This window comes from Sinocyclocheilus rhinocerous, unplaced genomic scaffold (assembly GCF_001515625.1).
Source record: "Sinocyclocheilus rhinocerous isolate Xijiao unplaced genomic scaffold, SAMN03320098_v1.1 scaffold1676, whole genome shotgun sequence".
Taxonomy (NCBI): Eukaryota; Metazoa; Chordata; class Actinopteri; order Cypriniformes; family Cyprinidae; genus Sinocyclocheilus; species Sinocyclocheilus rhinocerous.
The window spans coordinates 510655-536636 of record NW_015644618.1 but is presented as its reverse complement, the minus strand read 5'-3'; the positions used below and the strand labels follow the sequence as shown (position 1 = coordinate 536636).

The 25982-nt window shown below is 37.1% G+C and overlaps 1 protein-coding gene across 1 annotated transcript; it reads left to right on the top strand.

The window, feature by feature from the left end:
• The first annotated feature begins 656 nt into the window (after positions 1-656).
• LOC107758436 (probable E3 ubiquitin-protein ligase HECTD2) lies at positions 657-17377 on the top strand. The gene is made up of 21 exons (XM_016576163.1): positions 657-1054; positions 1792-1918; positions 2717-2855; positions 2938-3040; positions 3652-3741; positions 3876-3940; positions 4053-4098; positions 5657-5766; positions 5962-6110; positions 6215-6338; positions 6831-6927; positions 7294-7401; positions 7688-7820; positions 8752-8840; positions 11005-11163; positions 13186-13260; positions 13423-13510; positions 13625-13731; positions 16585-16700; positions 16788-16931; positions 17016-17377. The coding sequence occupies exons 1-21, from the start codon at positions 977-979 to the stop codon at positions 17134-17136; spliced, it is 2268 nt and encodes a 755-aa protein (XP_016431649.1). The 5' UTR covers positions 657-976; the 3' UTR covers positions 17137-17377.
• The last annotated feature ends 8605 nt before the right edge of the window (positions 17378-25982 follow it).

The window sequence follows — 25982 nt, the reverse complement described above, 5'->3', positions numbered from 1 at the left end:
TATATATATATATATATATATAATGCATGTATGTATGTATGTATAAGCACATATGAATTTACAAATGCATATATGAATACTACTTAAATTATAGCTTTATATTAGGTTTACTTAAATTGTAACTTTGTACTTCTATTCACAGATTTGTTTTAAGTTTATAAATAATAGATTGAACAACAAAGCAATATTTATGCAGAATATTGTTTGTTTGCTCTGACACCTCTCATCAAGGTCACAACAAGAGAAAGCTGATGCAGATACCCCATTGAGACTGAAGCTTACAGTTCACATAGACTATCTATATATGTATATATAAGGTATTAGAGAAAAGCTGAGCATCTAACATTCACACAGTGACATGGTCTTACAGATATTAAAAGAACCATAAATAATAGTGGACAAAATAAATTTCTTTATTTGGCCTATGTTTCTCTTTCGCCTTTCTGTGCGATAATAGTACGTTTTTTTTAATTTAATTTAATTTTTTCTTCATACTACGCCAACCAAAATGTAATTTTGATGTTACATACAAACAGAGACTTTAGCCGGGTATATTTTAAGTTCTAGGAAATATCTTAATTAGAGGTTTGCAATAAATCTGACTCAGCACAACACGGCCCCAGTGTTACGTCGAGGCAGCGGCCGTATCCAAGTCCGTAACTACAAACCTCATCATCATCATCATCCTCAACAACATGGCGCCAGCGTACAGCTGGACCGCACATAGACGCCACGGCACTTCTTCAGCAAGTTACTTTACTCACTAAACGCAGCGTCGCGAAGATTTTGGTCATCTTAGTCTCAACAACTCACCCGCTTTAGCAAAAAGAACAGACCGTACTGGACTCACTCACTGTTGCTGTATTTATCAAATTAAAAGGAAAGTGAGCACTGAGATTACGCAGACGGGAAAAGTACTTTTTCCCCAGGAAAATAAGCCATGTAACTTCGCTCAAAAGGCTTTTCTTCAGAGGATATGCATCTAAACATGAGCGAAAATAACTGTCTATTTGAAGAAAGGGATAGAGACAGACTTCCTCCTATACTAAATCATGTACGTATTTTTCTGCATTTCAGATATTGCTAACTATACCTAAGTTACCTTTTGAATAAACAAATATATTAAAATATCATACACGAATGCATATTTTTTGAACTTTTAAACACGGTTTTAATCTGAATTTTGCTTTATTTTTAATGCACAATTGCCTTTGAATTGGTGTGGTTGTTCTAATGGTAATGATTTATATTGGATTCTGTCTGAAATTAGCCAAGTGCTGAGACAACACACTTTACGTATTGTATATAACTCCGTAAAAATCACATTAACAGCGGCATGTGTGATTCATGGAATATTTAGCTCAACCTACTGCCCATACAGCGCATTTTCTTTTAGTGATTCTGTATTCTGCACAAAATACATTAGCCATTAATGTTTCGTTTCCGCAAAACAACACTGATGCTGCTGGTTACGCAATGAGTGACAATCTCAATTAACAAGGTTTTGATTTCCTCCACTATTGTTTAAATCTGCTTTAATATGTATATTGTTTTTTACGGATACGTATTTTATTCAGATATTTGAATAAGGGGTGAGGGGCATATACTTATTTTTGCTTATTTTTGCTTAATTAGATGTTAACCTGTCAATTTAGTGTAGTATAGTAATTATAGTTTATTGTAGTATCTGTTCTCTATTGCCATTTGTTTTATCAGCAGAGTACAGGTGTGCTGCAGCACAATTTATTTTCTAGAAATACTGGAATATAACGAGGATCATTTCATCGGCAGAGCTTGGATCGTGGGCCGAAGCTTCATTTCCCCTCTTATGGAAGCTTCATCTCCACCCTGAATCACAAAAGAGAGTCAGGCAGCCACAGTCTTTCTTCTCCGCTCCTGCTACCTGCAGTCAAACAAGGTTAGACTGCTTCCAGCGCTGCCAGTTCTGGCTAATTCTTGTTACATAACTTGATTTTGTTTATATATTAAACACATTTTATCCATCCATAGTCTGTGCTTTAGGTCTACAAGCAGGTAAGTAACTCAAGCAAGGGTTACTATGGCTTTAAAATGATACTGTATGCATGAGTGATTTAAAGGTAATTCCCTTTTGCAAAAAAAAAACAACCTCATTGCATTTCAAAGCAGTCCATTTGGCTGCTTTGAATTAATAACCACTTCACACTGTTTTAAGCAGATGTTTTCCTTTCTTTGTCTTGGAGATCAAAGATGTTGTCTGTGTGATGCACAAGTGTGTTCATGCCTGTCTTTAGCACAGATGAGCTGGGGACTTGTTAGGAAGACTCTACATGAACTGCGGCCTGACGTGGTGCTAAAGCTCATTAAATGTTCTCACTTTCCCTTGTAAATTCACTGAGCGAACCTTGAAAACGTCAGTTGTTCCTACTGTAGTCCACAAGTACAAATCGTTTTGTGAATCTTGTCTCATCAGGCTTAATCAGTGCATTTGTTGAGAAATAAAGGACTAGGGTGCCTTTAAATATAATAACACTGTGCTGATGGTGATTGCACGTTACCAGGTGGTTGTTGGGATGCTGAGAGTCATTGTTTAGATAGTTGTTTCTGATAAGATAATGACAAATAATTGTTAGCTGTAGATTGATTGCAAAAATCCCCCTGGAGAGCATGATGAACAGCCCACCTTGCTCATATTGTGAACTGCTGTCTAATTCATTCTGTGTGCGTTTGTTTTCAGTGAGAGAGCTTCCCCCAATATGTCCAGATGTGAGACAGAAGCATCGTATCTCTATTGATGTTCTCCCTCCAGAGGTGAAGGCTCGTTTTGTCTCAGAACCCATTATTCCCATTCGGACCAAAACCGCCAAAGAGTTTCAGTATGTACTTCTTCCGTTAGTCACCCTACAGTATTCCCAGGTCAATTACACTGTGCTTAACTGTGTCTTTGTCCGGCTGTAGGGACGATGTTGAAAGGGCAACTATCTCAGGGGATTGGAAGCAAGTTCTTGATTTCTACTTGACCACATTTGACTCCTTTTTGGAACTCAATGGTGCATTTAAGGTGTGTTGAAGCTCCCAATACAGTGTCTTGTTCATGTTTCAAATGTTTTTACTAGGTTGCTGTTGATTGTTTTCTTATTGCTTTAAATTGAACACAAGCTTGCTTCCAAAAAGGCTCAAATTAACCACAACTTTTACTGTGAATTATCAGTTCACTTAGTGTGTGTAAAATATAACAACAATCATTTAAAATATATTTGTTTTTTACAAATATTTTAAAAGTTGCTCAATTATTAATAGCATATAATTGACTTATCTAAATGTGCTTTTATTTAGGCTTTTGAATAATGGTCAATTTTATGAATGAAACATCCTTTTAAGTGTAGCCAAAGTTTTTAATGAGAACTCTTGGAAGTCAGTGGAAAAAGTAACTGTGAAAGTCAGGAAAGGGGGAAAACTAAACATTTTGGTCTCAAAATGAATCAATGAGCTCATTCAGGGAGCAAAAAAAACATCTGCATATAGTTTCATCAGAAAATCTTATTCTTATATGAGTTGAATGTTTTATCATCCATTTTATATGTGAAATGTATATAAAACACTCCATATAAGTGGATGGCAGAAAGTATGATTAATGTTTTTATGTTTTATTTATTTATTTATTTTTTTCAGAAAGAAGCAAATGCTCCCTTCAACACTATTGAAGACTCAGGAATAAACATCAAGTTTGTCAATATTGTTTATGATGCCTTACTCCACACCGTAAGTAAGAAAATTTCCATAGCAAGAACTGACTGAAGTTCTATTATAATTAAATTACACAGTAAACCTTTGTGCTTTGTCTTTTGTTTTGAATTTGGTTTTAACAAAATTGGTTTAATCTGGCTAATTTGCAGCCCGCGGATACACAGAAATCAGTCCTGAAGGGAATTATTAATAGCTTATTAAGAGAATGGAAAGGGTGAGTAGTGCATTGTGTTCTCTCACTGAACCACTAAAAGAAGACATGACGTCTTTGCAGAAAATACTGATTAAAAAAGAATCACTGTCAGTTTTGTTTCTGTATTTTTTAGGCCTCGCACAAAGGATGACCTCAGAGCGTATTTTGTTCTCGTGCAGGTAATGGCATTGTTTTTGCACACTTGTGTGTCTTTTTTTGTTTATGAAGAAATGATTAGTTCTGTTTATCTCTTAAGAAAGCAATGTTCTCTTTCACTATTACATCCTGGCTTAATGGGTTGATCTTCAGCTGATTATCAAAAAGAAGCTAACTATATTGAGTTTATTGTTATAACCAGAACTGTACTTATTTGTCAGAAAAATTAAATTTGGCTCTAAAGTTTGGATCTAAATTAGGGTGTTAGAATTCACATAAGATGCATACAATTTATATATGTATATATATATATATATATATATAAATAAAACAAATACATTTTATGAACAGAACTGATATCAGTTTGAAAACATAGTGATATCAGCATGTAACTAAATAATATGCAACAACAGGGACTGCACTAATCAGTGATTATTTAATTTGTCAGTCATATCCAATCTACGTATGAACAGATTGATTCACCATAATGAATCATTACAGTGCACAGTACGAGAGTGAGAGAAGACAGTTTAGGAGATTGTGTTTTATCTCAGCATGCTTGCCTGTAAAGCTTCTTGCACATTAAAATGTGATGTGGTGTAAAGTTTTGGTGGAAAAATTAGTTTTGAGAACAGCTGTGCTACTGTCACACTACTGAAAAATCTTTACACCAACACAGCTGATCTATTCACTCTTACTAGTGACCAAGCTAATGCCATTAATACAAAATTGCCTTCATTACACGGAACCCAAAGACGTGATACTTTTCTGTAATACCTGTAATTTCTCTTTGCAAACCAAAGCAGTTATCTGCGTGCGATCCTATAGATGTGCACTTACACAGCAAAATTGCTCTAATCTGACTTTGATTTGCCCTTTGTGTTGGCAGTCACGTTTAAACACCCCAGGGTAAGTAAGAGGCGAATCTGAGCTTCAGGAAACTCTTGATCTACTCTCTCACCACATGGCCCATTGACTCCAGCCATAGCTCTGCTCTGGTGCAGACAGATCGTGAGCTAAATGTTTACTTCACACATGACCAGCGCAGGCTGGCCTGGGACTGTCCAAATAAGGACACAGCCACTGGATTTAAACCTGGGAAGATGTGGGCAGAGAGAGAGATGATGGCTTGGTTAACTGGGATTTGTTTCGTTTTGGGTTTTCAGCTTTATGAAATGTTTTTTTTCTCTACATTTGATGGGGATCAGTGGTGGTGAGAGTTAGACATTTTCATAAATGTACAGCATGTACAGATGTCGGTCTTCTCCAGAGTTCGCATATAGTGCTATTCATCTCCAGACTGTTGATGGGCTCTCTGACCTACATTTCTCTGGAGGACATGATGAAATTGAAAAGCAGAGGCAATTATTGGGCTGATCTGTCTGCCACTAATGTCAGGCAGCCTCTGTATTATTTGCGTTTGCTGTGCCTAAGGAAGGGATGAGGTCATACTGGAGAGGAAAAGAGCTGGTTTCCGCTGCAATGCCACTTCTTATTAAAAGCCAGACTTCTTTCTCTGTTCCTAAACGAAAAGTTATATTTCCTTTTTGAAGTTTTCTGAAATGCCTCTCTGTGTCGCAGAACCCTCAGTACACCAGCCCTGCCACATATGTCATCTATGCACACTTACTGAGGCAAATAGCATCCCTGGCTGAAGCGGACCACCATTTCCTGATGCACTGGTTTAAAAAGTGAGTCTGACCCAGCCAGTCTGTTCAAGAGATCTTTTTTGAATTCTAAGTACTGTAGTTGTAGTTTTAATTGTGAAATGTGTCAATGCAACAAATAGCAAAGGTAGCTAGTGTTAAGGCATTACACAAATTGACAGTAAAAAAGGAGTGTGTATGGATTATATCTTCCTGCTTACAATATGTTTCATCTTTCAGGCTGCCTCAGAAGCGTTTCAAACAGCTGGTGGAGCGTTTGCAGCTCTTCATCACTACCCGCCTATTTCCTGCCAAGCCAGATGAGTTGCCGCCCATGGCCAAATGCTCCTGGTGGATTCCCTCAGCCACTAAAGTCCTTTCCCTCCTTAGTGAGTACTACTGTGCTGGCCACTAGATGGGGCTTGGAGATAATCAAGATGCTTTCTCGTAATTCTTTACAACTGATTCTGAACATGTGTCTTGTTTTTAACAGATGCTGCAAACAGCATTTCCTCTCCCCCTATCATCCCTTTCACTGATTTATACAACCTAACATTGGACCACATAGACTTTATGGAGGATTACCACACATGGCAGGCTCACGGAAATTCAAACAGGTGTGACAGCAAAAATATAATATTTCAAATTCAAACATTGCATTAGAATTGGTTTCAGACACTATTTTATTTTTTACAAAATAATGAAAAAAATTTGTTTTCACAAAAATATTAAATAGCACAACTTTTTTCAGCATTGATTGTAATAATAAGAAGAAATGTTTCTTGAGTACCACATCAGCATATTAAAATGATACGTGAAGGATGCTGTGACACTAAAGACTGAAGTAATGGCTCCAGAAATTTCAGCTTTGCCAACACAGGAATAAATTACATTTTAAAATATAGAAAAGAGTTGTTTGAAATTGTAATAATATTTCACAATATTTTTGATCAAATAAATGCATCCTTTGGTCAGAATAATAGACCATTGTATGCAAAAGAAAAGACTTATTTGCTATTGGGATTAGAAAAATAAAAGTAATTCAAGATATATTGCACACTATAAACTCCTACTCAAAACCAAGCAATTTCCGATCTATATCTTCTCAGGTTCACCTTCTGTCAGTTCCCCTTCATCCTGTCCACAGTGGTGAAGAAGGCCATCATCCAGAGAGATTCTGAGCAGCAGATGATCAGCATGGCCAGGGTGAGAATTCACCTGCACAATGAGCTTTCACTATAACTAAAACTCTTTAAGATAAAAAAGATGATCTCTGTTTGGGAAAATATGTATTCTAGTTTGAGACTATTTTCTGATAACAGTCCTAGCTTGGGTGGGGCGGCCATTCCTATGGCTCCCTCCCAAACATATGTGTCCAGACTGTAGGATAAACAGACACGTGGCTGGAGAATAATATCAACATGCACCGCAAGTAGACAGACATCATCTCTCTTAGAAATGTGTTACTCGGAAACAAGAAATATAGACACATGGAATACAACCTAGACGTGGTCATGTTCTGCAAACTCATTTGCTGACTGATAAATGCATTTCTCTCTATGCCTTGTGCAGCAAACCCTGGTGGACAAGGTTTCTCGCAGGCAGAGGGTGGATATGAGTCTGCTGTTTCTCAACATTAAAGTTAGGCGTCTGCAGCTGGTCAGTGACTCACTGGATGAGGTAATACTGCTTGGTCCAGATCTGTAAACGTAGAATTGCATCTGTTCCTGTAGATGTTACCAGGAGCTCCTTTGAACCACTGAAATGTATTTAGCTCTATAAGAAGGCAGAGATTTGTATGGGCTGCACTGCTCTGTATAAAGTAGCACAAATCTACATTTTGTTTTTCTAGGCTGAGATGACTTTTAGCCAAAAGCATGTACATTGTGTTCTGGAAAGTTCTAAGTCTGGCTAAGACTTAATTTGGAAAAATGGCCCCTCCATAAATGTGTTCCTTTTTTAATAGCTTTCGAGAAAGCGAGCAGACCTGAAGAAAAAACTGAAAGTGACGTTTGTTGGGGAAGCAGGGTTGGACATGGGTGGACTCACAAAAGAGTGGTTTCTTCTCCTGATTCGACAGATTTTTCACACAGATTATGGTAAGACGGTCAGGACAGACAGTGCCAGTCTTGGATTATATAAAAGTGGTAACCACTGGAAGAAAAATAAATCTGTTGTCTCATAAAAAAGTCTAAGCATATTTTTAAACATACATTTACTTGAAAGGCAAAATGGCAAAAAATGTTAATATTTAAATGTTCACTCTTAACATCTTAATAAAGATGTCTCCCCAATAACAAAATTTAGTGAGGTTTATAAAAAAAATTGATATTTAATTAAAGTTAACTTTAAAACACACACACACACACACATGCATGCATATATATGTATGTATATATGTTTGTGTGTGTATTTGTATTTATAAATGATTTATTAATGTTAAGTTTCATACTCAAAACCCTTGATTTTTAATGTGAGCAATCAAAAGAATGAGCATAATTCTTATCACTGTCTGACAAAAACATTTCTTAGAAAGTAACATAGAATTTGTGGACCTTATGAGAGTAAAAGAACCATAATAAAAAGAAAGAAAAGTAATGTAGTTAGATTAACTTGCATAATTAAATTAAAACTGCACCACAATTTTGCGGTTGCGTAAATTAAAGCTCTCTGTAGAAGCCTCCATTCTTATGTGGCTCAGAAACAGCGAAAATCAGAAATATTGATAAATATTCAGGTAATAGTCAGGTACTTTTCTAATAACACAGCAATGATAAAGTGAAAATAAATGATAAAGTGAAAAAAAGCTAACATGAAAATATTAAAATGCCTGGCTCAACAGGGCGCTAGGATTTCAGAAAATCACGTTTGTGAGTATCTTCAAGACATGAAGTATCAGACTTCCAGTCGTCAGTCCTCATTTGCATATTTTATTTAGACAGCGTGTGTAAATAAATAAAAATCAGTGGGTGTTGCTCATTCTTAGTGAATAGTAATTGTTCTTTTCTGTGTCTGTATGTCATGTTGCAGGCATGTTCACGTATGTGAAGGAGTCCCAGTGTCATTGGTTTAGCAGCTGGAAATGTGACAACTACTCTGAGTTCCGATTGGTTGGAGCCGTATCCTTTCATTTCCCTGCAGTTTATACAGTATAGGTGGTCACGTGTGGGTGTGACAAACTTAAAATAGCACATAAATACAGAGTCAACTTCCGTTTGGCACATACATCTGACATTCATTCTCGTCCTTCTGTTTTCTGGTGGGAAATCTTTTGGCTTTTCTGCCACCAGTCTGTGCTATGATGATGTAAAAATGGAGCATATGCTATTTTTATGCCATGTGATTTGTAAATGTCTAGAACGCAATGTTATAACGCAATATGACGCTAATGACAGATGCACAGATATAGTCATGGTTATGAAATGGTTTTATAAGTGATGTGGTGTGTGAGCGGGCACGTGTCGAGTCGAGAACTGGTCCATACGGTGCTCTCAGGAACGTGTGGGGAGAGACACGGTGGCAGCCAAAGCCTGCCATGTCCTGCTGTTACCCCTCTAATTGTCCCCTCTGGCTTAGGCTTCTCAGTGCATGTGGCTGCAGGTCCAGTGCATGGCCTCAGAGCTCTCTCTCCTTCAACACAGAAATGCTGTGTCACATCAGTGAAAAATTATGAAATAAAGATTATTTTGTTTTGTCTCGTTAAGAACTGCCAGGACTTGGTTTGTGTTGTCTCATCGTTGCAGTCCTTATGGAAACTGTCCCGCCTGTCTGCTCTCTCCCCTCACTCTCCTGAGCTGAGGACTTTTTTTCCATAGCCCTCGCTACATATATGGAGAGCACATGGGGCTGAGTTGTCAGCTACAGCTGAAAGCACTTACGTGCAGGGCTCTTCACATTTTCCTCTAAATGTATTGTACACCTGTTGGGTGTTCTTCCATGCATCTTACTGTGTTGCTGTACTGTAGGTGATGTTGCGATATTAGCAAATCTTAAATAACTTGCGTAAGCTGTGCAACACTAGTGGCACAAACAGATTAGCCAAAGTGTTTTAACCACTCCCTTCATCTTTGATCGTATTAAATTGGGCTGCTCAAACATATTACAGTTCTCTTTGCTGCTGCTAGGTGCTAGTTGCACACAAATTACAGACTTTCAAGTCATGATGAAACCGAAGTAGTGACAGATCTTTTCTTCAGTATTGTGACATACATTCAAGTGAAACTGAAAAAAGGTAGGGTGGGGACTTGGTTCTCTCCATAGGTTGTTGATTGGATGGAGGCAGATTTGAATGTGAGTTTGCAGTTGATTGTAAGAAAGGGGCAGGGTTTAAGTAGACAAAATAATTGGAGAAGTCCACCATACTTCACCAGAGGCATACAAGCCAGTAGGCTTTAGTTTACGTTACAGCCATGATTCATTATTGGCTACTTGCTATTGCTAGTCAGAAGTTTGTGTGGTTTTTGGTGTTTTAGTGTGGCATTCTTATTCAATAGAACACTTATACATTAGCATATAGAACATTCAAAGTTAACATACATGGACTAAAAGGCACAACAAATTTATTTTAATGCATCTATAATTATTGTTCAGAAGTTTGGGGTTGATAAGATTTTTTTTTTTGGAAGAAATCTCTTATGCTTACCACTGTATTTACATGATGAAATATACAGTAAAACAGTATTAATGTGAAATATTATTACAGTTTAAGAGCTGATTTCCATTTAATAATATTTAAAAATTTAAATTATATCTGTGATATCAAAGCTGAATTTTTAAAGCTGAGACATTCACATTATCATCAATGTGGAAAACAGTTTTGCTGCTTAATATTTTTGTTGAAACTGATACTTTTTTTCAGAATACTTTGTTGAATAGAAAGTTCAAAAGAAGAGCATTTATGTAACATAGAAATCTTTTGTAATATTGTAAATGTCTTTAGTGTCACTTTTAATAAATACATACTAAATAAAATAATTAATTCCTTTAAAAAAATCTCACTGACCCCAAACTTTCAAATGACAGTCTAGTTTGGTAGTTAAAAGAAGTAAACTATGATTTTGACTAAAACTCAATTGAACTTGCCTAGTGATCATTAGACGTGACATTATGGAAAGCAGAATGTTAGGTGCCTTCATGCAAACCACTGCCTGTTAGATCATTTACCATCAAGCAGTGAGGAAGCTGCCTTTGGTTTCTGACGTAGCCATTGTGTAACAGAAGGCCGGAGGTGTGTGTCAGGTCTATGAATCCTTCCAGCTGTGCACACTTAACCCCGTCTGTCAGCTCATGGGCTTGGCTGTGTACAACAGCATCACACTGGACATCCGTTTCCCCCCTTGTGTCTACAAGAAGCTGCTGACCCCGCCCATTGTGCCATGTGACCTCGACACCCCCGTCAGCATGGCGACCCTCACCTTGGACGACCTCCAGCAGATTATGCCTGTATGTACACAAGCTGTGAAACACCACATGGTATAATATTCAATCCAGCCAAATTTTGATGAACACACGCTTATCAATCACTAATGGGTGAACCGCCTGTTGTCACTGTGTAGTGTGCTATTATTCATATATAAAATAATCCAGCAGCCCATATAGCATTTATGTACTACTTAGGATGTTATGCTCATTATATAGTGACATTGAGCTCACTCAGCCATATATAAACAGAGCAAATTGCTGACAGAATAACACTGAGTCAGAAATAGCTGTTGCATTATCTTTTGCACTTCCAGGGTGTCACCCAGCCATCACAGACTCACACACTCCTGTTGTCTAGTTGCCTGGATGCGATTAATAAGCCTCAGATGGTGCATTGTTCTGAGGACAGCTCTGTTGGCTTTCAGCTCTGCTGATAAAGTCATGCTTGTCTTGTGAATCTCACAGCAGCCTTTGAAGTATCATGCTTTTCTTTCTTTTGAACTCCTTAACCCTTCAAATGCTGGTTTCTACTGTTCTATTTCTAATACAGCTAAATATCAAGTAAGAGTAAGAGTAAGTCCCATTATTGTTACTTACTGTTTATGAGAAAAAAACTAAACAAATGCAAGCAAACAATCAAATAATTGTCTGAATGTGCAAGTCTGATTTTACTTGCCAAGTTTATGGTCCGTACGATTTTTTCAGCAAGGGCACTTGATTATGTTTGAATAATATGATTAAATTTAACAATAAAGACATTTATAATGTTACAAAGTTCAAATAAATGCCGTTCTTTTCGATCTCTCTATTAATCAATGGATCCTGAAATGTGTCGCGGTTTCTATAAAAATATTAAGCAGCACAACTGTTTGTCAACATTGATAAGAAGAAATGTTTTAATAATAATTTTTTTTAATAATAGTTGACAATGCTAATGTTTTGACTGTATTTTTTATTAAATAATGCATCCTTGGTGAGAATAAGAGTTTTTTTTTTTTCAAAAACATTGAAGTTTTGAATGAAAGTGTACAGTAGTTTACTGTTGTTTCTATCATTTTATACTAGGAGAAAACAAACATTTAAGTAACTGGACTCAAAACCTTATAGTTACTAAGATATAAGTATTGTTGCAACTTCTTTATGTGACAACTAGCCCTGGTCTCCCCTATATCATTAGAGTTGTTTTTTGAAAATGGTATATTATTAAACTTAGCAAGATTGCAGGGAAAATTTTAAATACATTTAATTTCAAACACATGGGATAATCATGAAAAAATGGTTCCAGTGTACTTCTAAGCTAATTTATGTTTTCTTTTGGTGACATAATGATATGCTTGTTCAAATTCAGCCAGTGCTTCTCCTCATGTGTCCAGCAGAGGGCGACCAATATTAGCCATTTCTTCTGCAGTAACACTCTTTGTCATAATACAGACTTGCTGGAATTTAACATATAAGTGAAATACTAGTTAGTTAAGCTTAAGCATATTGATTCCTCTTCACTCTCGTGTTACTGCAGAGTCAGATTTAAATGAGCCAGATGTTCTGTTTTAATGGTCTCTGGCTTCCTCCGAACTTACATACTGTAACTGCCTGCGGGCGTTGTTTGCTTTCTTGCTTCAGACTTTTTTCCAAAGGTAATGTGGATGTGGAACCTCTAAAGCTACTTTCTTAAAATGAAAAAACAAAAAACAAAAAAACAAACCTAGATTTCCGCAATTTGTGTCAAACAGCACAAACATCTCATTTGCTACCATTTTATTAGCTGCACAGATTTTCAACTAAAATGAAGTGCTGCCTAACATAATATATGATTTTTGACAGTCACAGAAACCTCACATAATGTCACATATAGTATGCTGTAACTTGTAGTCATCTCTATTTTTTGTAGTGTCAATGCATTTCAATTTTATGATTTGTATAGTAAAGTGTCCCTTTTACTGCATTGTTTACTAAAGTAGAAATACACAGTATGGGCCATATAAAAAGCTAGGATTTCAGAAAATCAATGTTTGTCAAATGTGAGTGTTTCTTTGTGCATTTTAGGATCTTGCTCATGGACTTGGGGAACTCCTCAGCTATGAAGGAAATGTTGAAGAGGACTTCTATACCACGTTTCAGGTGAGTCCCCTCTAAACTTGACCTACATCAGGATGTTTGCACTCATAGACTTGTTTCTCGTTCCATCGTATCTTATAGATAAGCGTGTTTGTCTGATTGAACTAGTCGATAAAGTCTGCAGATAATGGAAGCGGAGGTCATTTCTGTACTTTTTTCCTCTAGGTTTTTCAAGAAGAACTTGGAGTGATCAAGTCATATAATCTGAAACCAGGAGGGGAAAAGATCCCTGTAACAAACCTAAACAGAAAAGGTGAGAGTCTCCACTCTCTAGTTATATGCATGACTGAGTTTTCCCTTTTCAACATGAATTGCTACATTGTCTTATTCCCGCTACTGAAGAATTGATCTGTTTGTCCCCGCACAGAATACATCCAGCTCTACATTGATTTCCTGCTGAATAAGTCCATCTACAGGCAGTTTGCTGCTTTCTATCATGGTTTTCATAGCGTTTGTGCCTCAAATGCCCTGATGGTGAGTTTGCTGCATTGTTTTCACCAAAATACTTATTGCATGGTAATTAAAATAAGGAATTCTGGGGGGAATACTCTGGAAGCAAGTAAATAGAAGCCAAGAAACAGCTTGACATTTCACTGCAGCTAGTAATTTTTAACAGCTAATGCTGTTGTGAGGCACAGCAAGCCCTGGAATATTCTACAAGTGGCTCTCAGACAGAGAGAGTTTCAGGGGCAGGAGAGAGGGCAGGGTCTGTGGGCCATTTTGTGTGTGTGTGTGAAGGCTACATCTGTGTATGGGCTGTCCCTTCCCCCTCTGTTGGAAGGGTGCCCTGTAACTGGGCCTGCTTTGTTTGTTCAATCTCCATACCGTATCCAGGCTCTTCAGCTACTGGCTGGGAGAGACCTCAGACTCAAGGTCATATAGAATAAATACATAGAGACCCCCAGAAAATTGCAAGTCTCTTGCCCTGCTTAGCATGTCAATTGGAATCTGAACAAAGACTCAGTTTCTTACAGACTTTGCACAGCTCATGAGTGTGGTCTCCTCCATGTTTAAACATAGCCAGTGCTGACTCAATGAACTAACTAGTTTGAGAATTAAAAAATAAAATAATAATAACAACAACAATAATGTGATATTATGTTTGATTTAAATTATTCTTGATTGTTCTTCTTTTAGACAATATGTAAATAGATTTCTTTTTATATCTGAATATCTGTTTCAGTTTACAATTTTGTCTGAAAGAATACCTAGAATAATTAAAAATATACCAAAACTATTATCACATTGTTGACTTCCTTCCTGAACTCTTTAGACACTTTTCTTTTTTTATTTTACTGCACTCTGGTGTCGCTGTACATTATGGTGGGAAAATTAGATTATTGTGATTTATTTTTTTTTGATAGAAGTGTAGTTTTGTATCTGCAGAACTTGAAGTCTTTCTTAATTTAAATTCTTGTATGTCTTAACACATGATGAGGGAGTGTTTTAAACTGTGTGCTGGAATAGTCTGTGTAAGAAACCACATTTACCAATACACATTTTCTTTCTTATTACAAAACGTTCTTTTGTAAGAACAACAGTGACTTGCAGCGAGCCTAAAATACACATGAGAGAGTGTTCAGTATGATGTTTTGTATTTGTTGGATATTTTTCTCTATGCACCAGGGAAAATCATAAAAAAACACGTATGTTTATCTTGGCGATGATTCAGCCTTGATTTAGACTTCCCAATATGGTGCTACCTCAGACTGCTCTCTTAATCAAGAGATGCACACAGAAAAAAGAAAAGCAGAGAGAGAGTTATTTCATCTGACCATTTTAAGGAATGTTCAGCCTGTGAGTCATTGGTTTCACTCTGGGTTCACTGAACTGCACAATCACCAGTTGATATGCTCAGTTTTTTCCCCTCAGTATGCTGTAGGATCAGCTATACATGTGTCCAGTGGATTATTTAAACAGTGCGACGGCAGTGAAATAGTGTCACAATGAGAAGAGATAAACATGATTTCAGACCTCCTCTGGCCTGATTCCATTGGCCATGATCAACTTTAGGCCCTCCCCGTCTTTAGTGATTACGCAACAGTTGACTGTGTCCCTGGCTGCTTATGTAAGAGGCTCTGTAACGGTAATATCTGACTCGCTGGTCTTGTGTGGGGTGAGGTGGGAGGGGTAAGGTGGAGGGTTAGGGGAGGGGAAGTACGTGACAGATTGGTTTGGACCATTGCTACCTATTCTGTGGTTTAAAGACCTATCTTTATCTTTCAGTCTCTGTATTTCACACTGTCTGTCTGTTTCTCAACACACTGCACAGTACGGTCTGTGTACGTGCAGGGTGTGGCAACAGTTATATTTTGATAAGATAGATATTTTACAAGGATTCATACCAACACACAGTAATTTTATTTTACTTTTATTTTACTTTACCTTTGTCATCTTTTTCTTTTTTTCTTTTCTTTCTTTTTCTTTTTTTTTGGAAGGTAGAAGGGTTGGGGGTGTGAAATATGTGATAAGCACAAATTCAAAACATTATGTTTAATATGCTTCTCTGACTCTGTCTTCTAAATACGATGGCGTTTTAGTGCCACGTTAAAAAAAAATCTAAGATTACAAGATTAAAGTCAATACGAGAATAAAGTTGAAATATTTAGAGAATAAAGTAAATTATACAATTACGATATTAAAGTTATAATATTTTTAGAGTATAGGCTATATTGCGCGTGCGTGCAAATGGCCTGGATTGGGAGCACCGGGAGAAATTCCGGTGGCCTGGCAATTTGAATGATTTTGATTTGAATATATGTGGGATTATTAGCAGGGGTGGATTATTAGCAGGGAATCAGACTAACACCTTTGGTTATTTTGTCATGTCTTGCTATTTTTTTTTTTTGCATCTAGTACCACTTCTTAAGATGATGTTCCATCTTAAAAGTGCAGCTTTGAGAAATGCAAAAGTTAGAATTATGATAAGCCTAAATTGCTTAATTGGTAGGAAAAGGAATTAATACTTTACGATAAGTTTCAATTTGTTAACATTAGTTAATGCATTATGTATCATAAACTAACAATGAAAAATAATTTTGAAAGCATTTATTAACCTAGGTTAACATTAACATTAACCAAGACTAATAAATGCTGTAACATTATTATTCATTGTTAGCTCTTGTTAGCTATTGCCAATGTTAACCAATGTCCTTGTATTGAACTTTATTATAAAGTGTTTTTGTTGTTGTTGTTGTTGTTGTTACAAAGATTACATGCAGGTGAAGGGGCATAATTAAATGCATTTTCTTAACATGTTATTTAAATGAACATTATTTTTTTCTGTAAATATTCTGTAAGGACTCATTAAACCTATCATTTATGTAGCTTTTAAGGCCAGAGGAGGTTGAGATCCTAGTTTGTGGAAGTCCTAATCTGGACATGGGTTCTCTTCAGCGAGTGGTACAGTATGAGGGCTACAGCAAGACTGACCCCACCATCCGGTACATGTCCTGTTTACAATTTTAATAGCCATGCTCTTACATGCATATCAATCAGTGGAAAGGTGACTGTTTGCTCTGGTGTTACAGAGCCTTCTGGGACGTTGTACTGGCATTTCCTTTGGAGCTGCAGAAGAAACTGCTCCACTTTACCACAGGAAGTGACCGTGTTCCTGTTTGTGGAATGGCCGACCTCAATTTCAAGATCTCCAAGATTGATGTTTCCACTGACTGGTAATCATCACATTGGAAGATTGCAGTGAAATGACTGCATGCATGTTCATTCTCTACAGTTTATTTATTTTTTTCTCTTTGCAGGCTCCCAGTGTCACATACATGTTTCAACCAGATCTGTCTACCTCCATACAAGAGCAAGAAAGAACTACGGCAGAAATTAACTATTGCCATTTCAAATGCAGAGGGCTTCGGATTGGAGTAGATTACAGTTGTGGATAACCTAACTCATGGCTGTATTTAACCTGCGTCCACTGAAAGAATACAGGCTGTGATAGTTCTAATATTTGTTTTTAACAGCCAACAGGGTTGTGCCTTTTAAATTCTTGTTCAGTTTCTGAATTTGAATTGAGGTAACAAACAAGATGCAAAATTGCAAATCGAAATTGCATGCAAGGAAGTGGAATTAAAATCAATTAATTATTAATTATGTCAAGTTCATATACACTACTGTTCAAAAGTTTAGGAAAGAAATTATAACTTTCATTCAGCAAAGTTGCATTAAATTGATTAAAAGTGACAACTACATTTATAGTAATACAGTAAAGACATGTTACAAAATATTACTCAAATAATTCAAATAAATGCTGAACTTTCTATTAATCAAAGAATCCTGAAAGAAGTGTATCACGGTTTCTACTAAAATATTAAGTACCACAAATGTTTTCAACATTGATAATAATAAGAAATGTTTCTTGAGCACTTGGATCATGTTATCCTGAAGACCAGAGTAATGGCTGCTGAAATTTAAGCTTTGCCATCAGAGGAATAAATAACATTTTTAAATAAATAGAAAGCAGTTATTTTAAATTGTAATAATATTTCACATAATATTCTTTCTGCAGTAAATTCCACTTCCTGTCATGTCAATTCAAATTCCAATTCAAATTCCTGTGCATGCGCTCTATTCAATTCACACTCACACTCATTAAATAATTAATTATGAGACAAATGACAGGGCTCATCCCTGACAGCCACATCAGGTTAGCATGAGGATAATGCACAGCAGTAATAATGTAAGCTCTAGATGTAAAGTTTAAGCAGTATCATGTATTGTGGATTATGTGTACAGAGTAGTATTATTTGTTGTGAACCAGGGTTCTATGAGGAACCCAGTTAAGCTGTTCGTCTTTAGTCATTGTGTGATTTGCACTCATCATTGCTGACTGTTTGAGTGAAGGACCAAACATTTTATGTGGTAGTAGAATATGTGAATTTTATGGACAATATAGTGTACGTCTGTTCAAGAAGCTCCATTTTGCTGCAATGTGAAATTAAAATGAAAATATTTTGGATTTTTTCTTCAACATGGGCCTGGTAATGTCCCGTGCTCCTGTTAAAAGTAGGTCAGTAAGGGGCTTGGTCTCAGCTAAAATAGCCTGGCAAGCAGTCTGTCAAACTTGCCCAGCATTCTTAAAGAGACAGCGCTCTTGTCTCCAGGGTTACAGGAGCCCACAGTTAATAGAAGCTTCCATGTGAAATGTTTCTTAACTCAAGCATTCCCTTTGCTTCTGATTAGCTTTTAAAATGTAGCTGTTAATAAACTTTAAACTTTTAAAAGGTCTGAGCTCAAACGTCAGTTGAATGTAGTTTAGTAATTGTTGACAACCCTTCCTCAACCTCTCTTGGGCATGAATGGAATATTGGTAATGCGACTAAATTTTTATGTATATTTCTGTGTCAGCGATTATTTCATGTTGACTAGCCATAACATTGAAGAACTTTTTTTTTTTTTTTTATCTTGATGGTGATTCGGGTTATTCTTCAGATAGAGTGGTTGACAGCAGTATGGTCACAACAAAAAACTTAATTTATTTTTATGACATGCTCTGCTTTCACAATTCATTTAGGACTCAGTCTGAGGTCTAGTGATACTGCAGTATGTTAGTATGCTAGTAGATGACCTTTAACTAGTGGGTTGTATGTCAGTCAGCCAAAGTTATCTTGGCTTGGCTTGTGAGACTGGATACTTGTAGGTGGTGTATTTTTGCATATTTCTGGCTTATCATGTCATGTCCTCTGTCAATCTGAATCACTCCACCTCATGCTATGGTTTTATGTTCTCCAAAGACTGAATACAAATGTATTTACAATGTATTTATTTAAACTGTGCTCATTCATTTTTAATGAATAAAGTTATACGACAATTTTTTCGTTTTTATACAACAGAACATTTATGTAATGGAAAAAAGGTTCCCTTGACTTTTTTTTTTTTTTTTGTAAGCTTGGAGTTATTGCCACCTAATAGAATGTGAGCATAGAGCATTGCTTAAGAAAAAAATTGTAGGTGCAAATGAAGAACTGCAGAGAACACAGTGAGAGCTGCCTACATTTCACCACTGGCTCTTTAAGAGAACAAGCTAAATATTATTTATTTGTTATATTTTTATTGTTATAATCTCTGCTGTTATGAGTGATGTTTTAAGCATATTATTTGACCCAACAGCCATTTGTTTTTAAAAAAGAAGAACAGAGATAATGAATGTATCTTCACTGTATCGATCTTCTATTAGCTATATATATATATTATAGTCATTACAAAATATAGGTGGATGTATCAGACAGCACTATATACAATACTATTTAAATGGTTTTGAAAGAAGTCTCTTATGCTCACCAAGGCTTTATTTGTTTGATCAAAATACTGTGAAAACAGCAATATTGTGGAATAGTATTACAATTTATAGTAACTTATTATAACATTTTCTATTTTAATATATTTTAAAATGTAATTTATTGCTGTGATAGTAAAGCTGTCTTTTAGTAGCTCCAGTCTTCAGTGTCACATGATCTTACAAAAATCATTCTAACAATAATAATAATGTCATTCAGAAACATGGCTTTTCATATTACTGCTATGCTGATACTCTACCTCTCATTCCATCCTGATGATCCGTTGATAGCTGCTCGCATCTCAGTATGTCTAACAGACATTTCTTGCTGGATGAAGAACCATCACTTTCATCTCAACCTTGACAAGACAGAAGTGCTTGTGGTTTCAGCCAACCCAACACTTCATCACAATTTCTCCATCCAGCTAGGTGCATCAACCATAACACCTTCTAGGACAGCCAGGAACCTTGGAGTTGTGATTGATGATCAGCTGAATTTCTCAGACCACATTGTTAGAACTGCCCGGTCTTGCAGATTTGCTTTATACAACTTTAGGAAGATCAGGCCCTTTCTATCGGAACATGCTACACAACTCCTCGTTCAAGCCCTTGTTCTGTCCAGGCTGGACTATTGCAACGCACTCTCGGCAGGTCTTCCAGCCAGTTCTAAAAAACCTCCGTAACTAATCCAGAATGCGGCAGCATTCAGAATGAGCCGAAAAGAATGTATGTCACACCTCTGTTCATGAATTTGCACAGACTATCAATAGCCACTTGCATATAATTCAAGGCATTGATGTTTGCCTACAAAACAACCACTGGCTCTGCACCCCTTTACCTAAATTCACAACTTCAGACTTATGTGCTCTCTAGAAGTTTTCCTAATTAATGCTGTTCAGTTGCTTTGACACAATCTGTATTGTTAAAAGCGCTATATAAATAAAGGTGACTTGACTTGACATATCTTCCATCTACACTTGACCCTCTAACACTAGCACTCTCTATTCTATTTCTTGGTTTACTTTTTAATTATATTTATATATAAAACAATAACTCTAACGCTGGCTCTGTTTATTCTATTTCTTTTCTATCTACTTTTTATTCTTTCAGCTTAATATTTTTTGTGGAAACCGTGATACAGATTTTTTTTTCAGGATTTTTTGATTAATTGAAAGTTCAAAAGAACAGAATTTATTTTAAATAGAAATATTTTGTAAAATTATAAATATTATCACTTTTGATTAATTTATTTAATAATTGCTGAGTATAGTGTATAAAAATCTTACTGATAATATTCAACCATCCTATTCATTTGGCCTACTGTAATAAGGAAATCCACAAATTCAGATACAGGGTATGTCTTGTAAAACATGCTGGTTTAAAGCATGACCAAGCAGACTAATATAAAAAAAAAAACAGCAAAAAGAAATATAGAAAATAATAAATGGTGTTTTTGTTCCACACATCTAGTCTAATCTATTTGCTGTAATAACCCCTGGTGAGATCAGTGCATAATCTGCAGCTGCTGTGTTCTAATGGTGCTTTTGCTATTCAAAATAATTACCCGTTGGTGTTTATATGAGTCTATAAAGATACTAGCACTTAAAAGAGAGAAATGCAGTGCAGTTCAATGAAGGCTGTTTGACACGTCATATCACAGGACCCCACCTGTCCTTACCAGAGATAAAAGCAAGTGAAATAATCACTCCTGAAATCTCAAGAGCGATCTGACTGCGATTGTACTAAGGTCACAAATGTATCAGGTTCTCATTTCAGGAAACTAGGTGGGTAAATAATATAACTTGTCAACATACGAGACATTTATGAAAGATTGCCAGATATCTCAGAGGGCCTGACTGCTGTCCAGGGTGGATGGATGAGCTGACAGTCAAGGAGAAAATAGGCCCCCGTAGTCATGATGGCATTGAAGAGCAGAGGGGTTGGGCAGGTGATAAATTGGGTTAACAGTTCTTTTCTGTATGCCTTGGTTGACTTATTAAAAAAGGTACATTGACAGGTATCAATCAGAGGAAACCTTTGTGAAGGTTCTAGATGTACCATGCATGCACACAATAGTGGATCAGGTTCATCTGTCCTGTCCAGGTTTAATGCATAATTACAAAACTTTGTTTTGTTTTGCATTATTTACAACATTAAAGTGATGATTTAATGTTATTTTCCACTTCTTCCAAATTCACAGCTTGTTAGTATTAGAATGATATTGCTCTGAAACCTGAAATGTGCTTTCCACACATATTCATATCAGTTTTTTCCTAATAGGGTTATTGTATTGTATGCAGGCATGATCAAAGCAGAACATAGAAAACATAAACTGAAAACTTGAAGGAAATTACCACTATTTCCCAGTGTGCCCAAGGCTGCAAGCTCATTGCATAATGCAATAACATACAATCACACTATGAGGTATATACATAGGTCCCAAAAATGTATTTTCAGCCATTTTTGGACAATATTTTTAGTATATACATGGACACACTCACATAACTGACTTTTCAGTACATCCGCTAACAACAGCAAATTATATGCACATATATTATGTATATAATTTGCTGTTGTTAGTGGATATACCGTAAAGTCAGTTCGGTTAATGTTATGTTTGAAACATTTAATGCAATAACATTAGTTTTAAAGTGTTACAAAGGTATGTACAATGTAACATTGTTCAAGTCAGACCTACTAAAGTATGTATTTTTGAACATTGAATGGAAAGCTTGTAATCTCTCTTGCATGGAACAGTTTAAATGCATATATTGATTTTCCATGACAACAGAGCATTGATCAAACTCCTAATCCTCTGACAAAAGTTCTCATCGAGCATAACTGCCATCTTATTTTAAGATATAATCATCACCATTATAGTTTTAATAATCAATACGAAATACTCCTGCTTGTTGTTAATTCACAGCTTCTGTTCGATGCTGTGAAGTATTGCTGACATCCCTGCTTTAAATATCTACACTGCTGTGGTGCAATAAAAACTCTGGCTGCAGTGCTAGAGGGCTTGTTAGACATTCCAAAATGCAGTGGAGAGTGCCCTGGTTCTGTCTGTGACGCACAGACTTGCAAAGAAAAAGAGAGTCAGGTTCAGCACAGATTCTGTGTGATTCACAGCACTGAGAAATATAAGCCTTAAAGGGATAGTTCATCCAAAAATGACAATTTTTTAAATAATCACTATCATGTCATTCCAAGCCTGTATGACATTTTTTTCCATGGAACGTAAAAGAAGATGTTGATGAATGTCGAAGCTGCTCTTTTCCATACTTTGCAAAAGAGTGGCTTGGGCATTTAGATAACCTTTGTATTCCACTTAAGAAAGAGGTTTGCAACAACTTGAGGGTGCATAAATGATGACAGAAATTTCATTTTATGCTGAACTATCTTTTTAAGAACAGAGATTATGGTCACCACATTATGTGAAAAGAGTGCCCTATCAGTCTTTTAAAAGCAGCTGAGATGGTTTTATACCGAAGCCATCATTTATTTAAATAGAGAAGTCTTGCTAGGTTCAAGTGTTTATTGTGGCTTTAGTATAACTCTTTGCTCAAGGGTAGCTTTTAAGTTTTTTTCTCCTGCAGATTTGTAGATTATTCTGAAATATTATTCATTCTATCTCAGTCAGAATAGTCCTCTTTAAGTCTGGTTTGGACTTCTGACCCTAAGGTCCACTACAGTTACATTTATTAAAGTTTTAGGCCTATACAGTATTATCATTACATCAGATCAGAGTGCAAAATATGCTTATAATAGAAACATGATCTAGAGTGACTATGATAACTTGTGCTAAATAAGTGCATCTAATCATCACATGGTTCTTGGTTCAGTGAGATTATACAACCATGTGAAACTGTCATGTGAATTCCTTCCCCTGGTTCAAAAGTACTGACCTTTTTATATGATTAAACTATAGACCTGTAGATTATGTCAAACATGTTACTCTTTTGGCAGATCACCCAGCCCTGTCTGAGTCTAAGTTTAGAGCGAACTCAGACAACCTCTCTCTGGTACATGCCAGTCCCCACGAATACCAGTCTCATATGGTGCTATGGATATATGTAAATACGTGCAGGGCCTCATATTGGAAACCTGGACATTGCACATTGTAGTCTTTCTATATAGGGCCAATCCCATGTTTACGTCAGTATGTATACCCATCTGATGCAGTACAGTATTGTATGTACGTATATGATGTTTGATTGATTGTTAAATTGATTGTCTGGATACTTACTAACTGCTAAAACAGAAAAAAAAATCTAAATTACCTTAATAATTTTTGTATACTAAAACTGCCATGTCTAGTTAAAACTGTGTTTCCTACCCTTGTCAAAAAAGTACACTAGCATACTAAAAAAAGAGTACTTATTACAAAAATAATATACTTGTAATATACTTGTACAATGTAAATACTTAATTACTTTTCAACCACTTAAGTAGGACTTAAGTATCTTTATATGTAATTTCATAATTTTTTCTGCTTTATATGAAATATGGTTAAAGTGTACTGCCAAATGTACAGACAAGCATTTATGGTAAACTAAAATATACTTTAATGTCGTTTCTGCTGACACTTGTAAAGTGATGCATTTAAATATGTTTGTAATTACACATTTGTAATGATAGTAGCAAATTAGTGTATTTAAAATATATTAATTTTAAATATAACAAATGAATGTCAAATTACACACTACAGTTCAAATTATAATCAAATATAATACTTTACATATGCTTTAGTATATTAGTCAAAACATTAAAATAAGTGTACTTCTTCAAAGCATGACAAAGGATTATTAAAACAGATTTTAAAATTTAATTTGAAGTTTCTGTAATACCAGTTGTAATGCCTTCTCAAGAGTATTTTTTGTTACATGTATCTGTCTTGTTCTTACTACTCTTTGTGTTTGTTTGATTATACTATCCATTTTCTATTTTGTTTACTCAATACTACACTATGTGTCTCTGCTTCTGTACTTAATTGTATCGTGATATGCAACTGCAATCACTTCAGTTCCCTATCTGTCGGTCACTACGAGTTATGTCGAACGACATATGGGGTCTCACTTGGGAGGCCAATCATCTCTGAGTTTAAGAGAAAACGCCAATGAAAATTGGCTAGTGGACTTTGCATACCTGAGCCACTCCCCGTGCATACGGTTATAAATAGGTGACAGGTGCATCCACTCTTTAGATTTATGCTTCGGAGCCGAGTAGTTGATGTTATATATTCACTACAAAGCCATTCATCTTTGTGTTCGGAGGGCTTGTTCCTGGTAGGTGTTACGGCGCGTTACAGCGGTGTCTGTCATCAGCGATTCCCCTGGGCGCTTCAGCTAAAAGAGCAGTTTCCTCTAAAAGAGCAAATCACGGACGATTCGCGTCTTTTTCAAGATGCCGTTTTGTCCGTGTCCTTCTGGATGCGGTCGTTTCCTGTCCTCTGTCAACGGCCATGATCGCTGTCTTCAGTGTCTGGGCCTTCAGCACGCTGAAGCGGCGCTCGTGTATGAGTCATGCATCTATTGTGGGCGTATGAACATGGCAGCACTGCGATCGTGTCTCTCGCTCCTCAAGGGGAGTGCAGCAGACCCCTCTGTCACTACCCGTCCCGGTTTCTCTGCCGCGAGCAGAGGACCGCCGGCTAGTGCTCTGGGAGATCTGAGGGTGACTGTGAGATCTTCTCCGCCGGGCCATGCCCCACGGACCTCTCACTCCTCCCGCAGCGCCTGTTCCGTGCGGCCGCCGGATGATTCTGCTGGGTCGTTTCACGGCGGTCCCAACGTGTCATTCAGTGTGCCGCCAGAGGATCAGATGTCGATTGCAACATCGGGGGATGGGCTTTCGGCCTCTGAGGATGAAGATTCTGCGGGGTTGCCCCCCTCGGGTGTTGTCGCATCACAGATGAAACGGCATCTTGAAAAAGATGCGAATCGACCGTGTTCTTCTGGATGCGGTCGTTTCCTGTCCTCTGTCAACGGCCATGATCGCTGTCTTCAGTGTCTGGGCCTTCAGCATGCTGAAGCGGCACTCGTGGATGAGTCATGCGTCTATTGTGGGCGTATGAACATGGCAGCACTGCGATCGTGTCTCTCGCTCCTCAAGGGGAGTGCAGCAGACCCCTCTGTCACTACCCGTCCCGGTTTCTCTGCCGCGAGCAGAGGACCGCCGGCTAGTGCTCTGGGAGATCTGAGAGTGACTGTGAGAGCTTCTCCGCCGAGCCACGCCCCACGGACCTCTCACTCCTCCCGCAGCGCCTGTTCCGTGCAGCCGCCGGATGATTCTGCTGGGTCGTTTCACGGCGGTCCCAACGTGTCATTCAGTGTGCCGCCAGAGGATCAGATGTCGATTGCAACATCGGGGGATGGGCTTTCGGCCTCTGAGGATGAAGATTCGGCGGGGCTGCCCCCCTCGGGTGTTGTCGCCACTG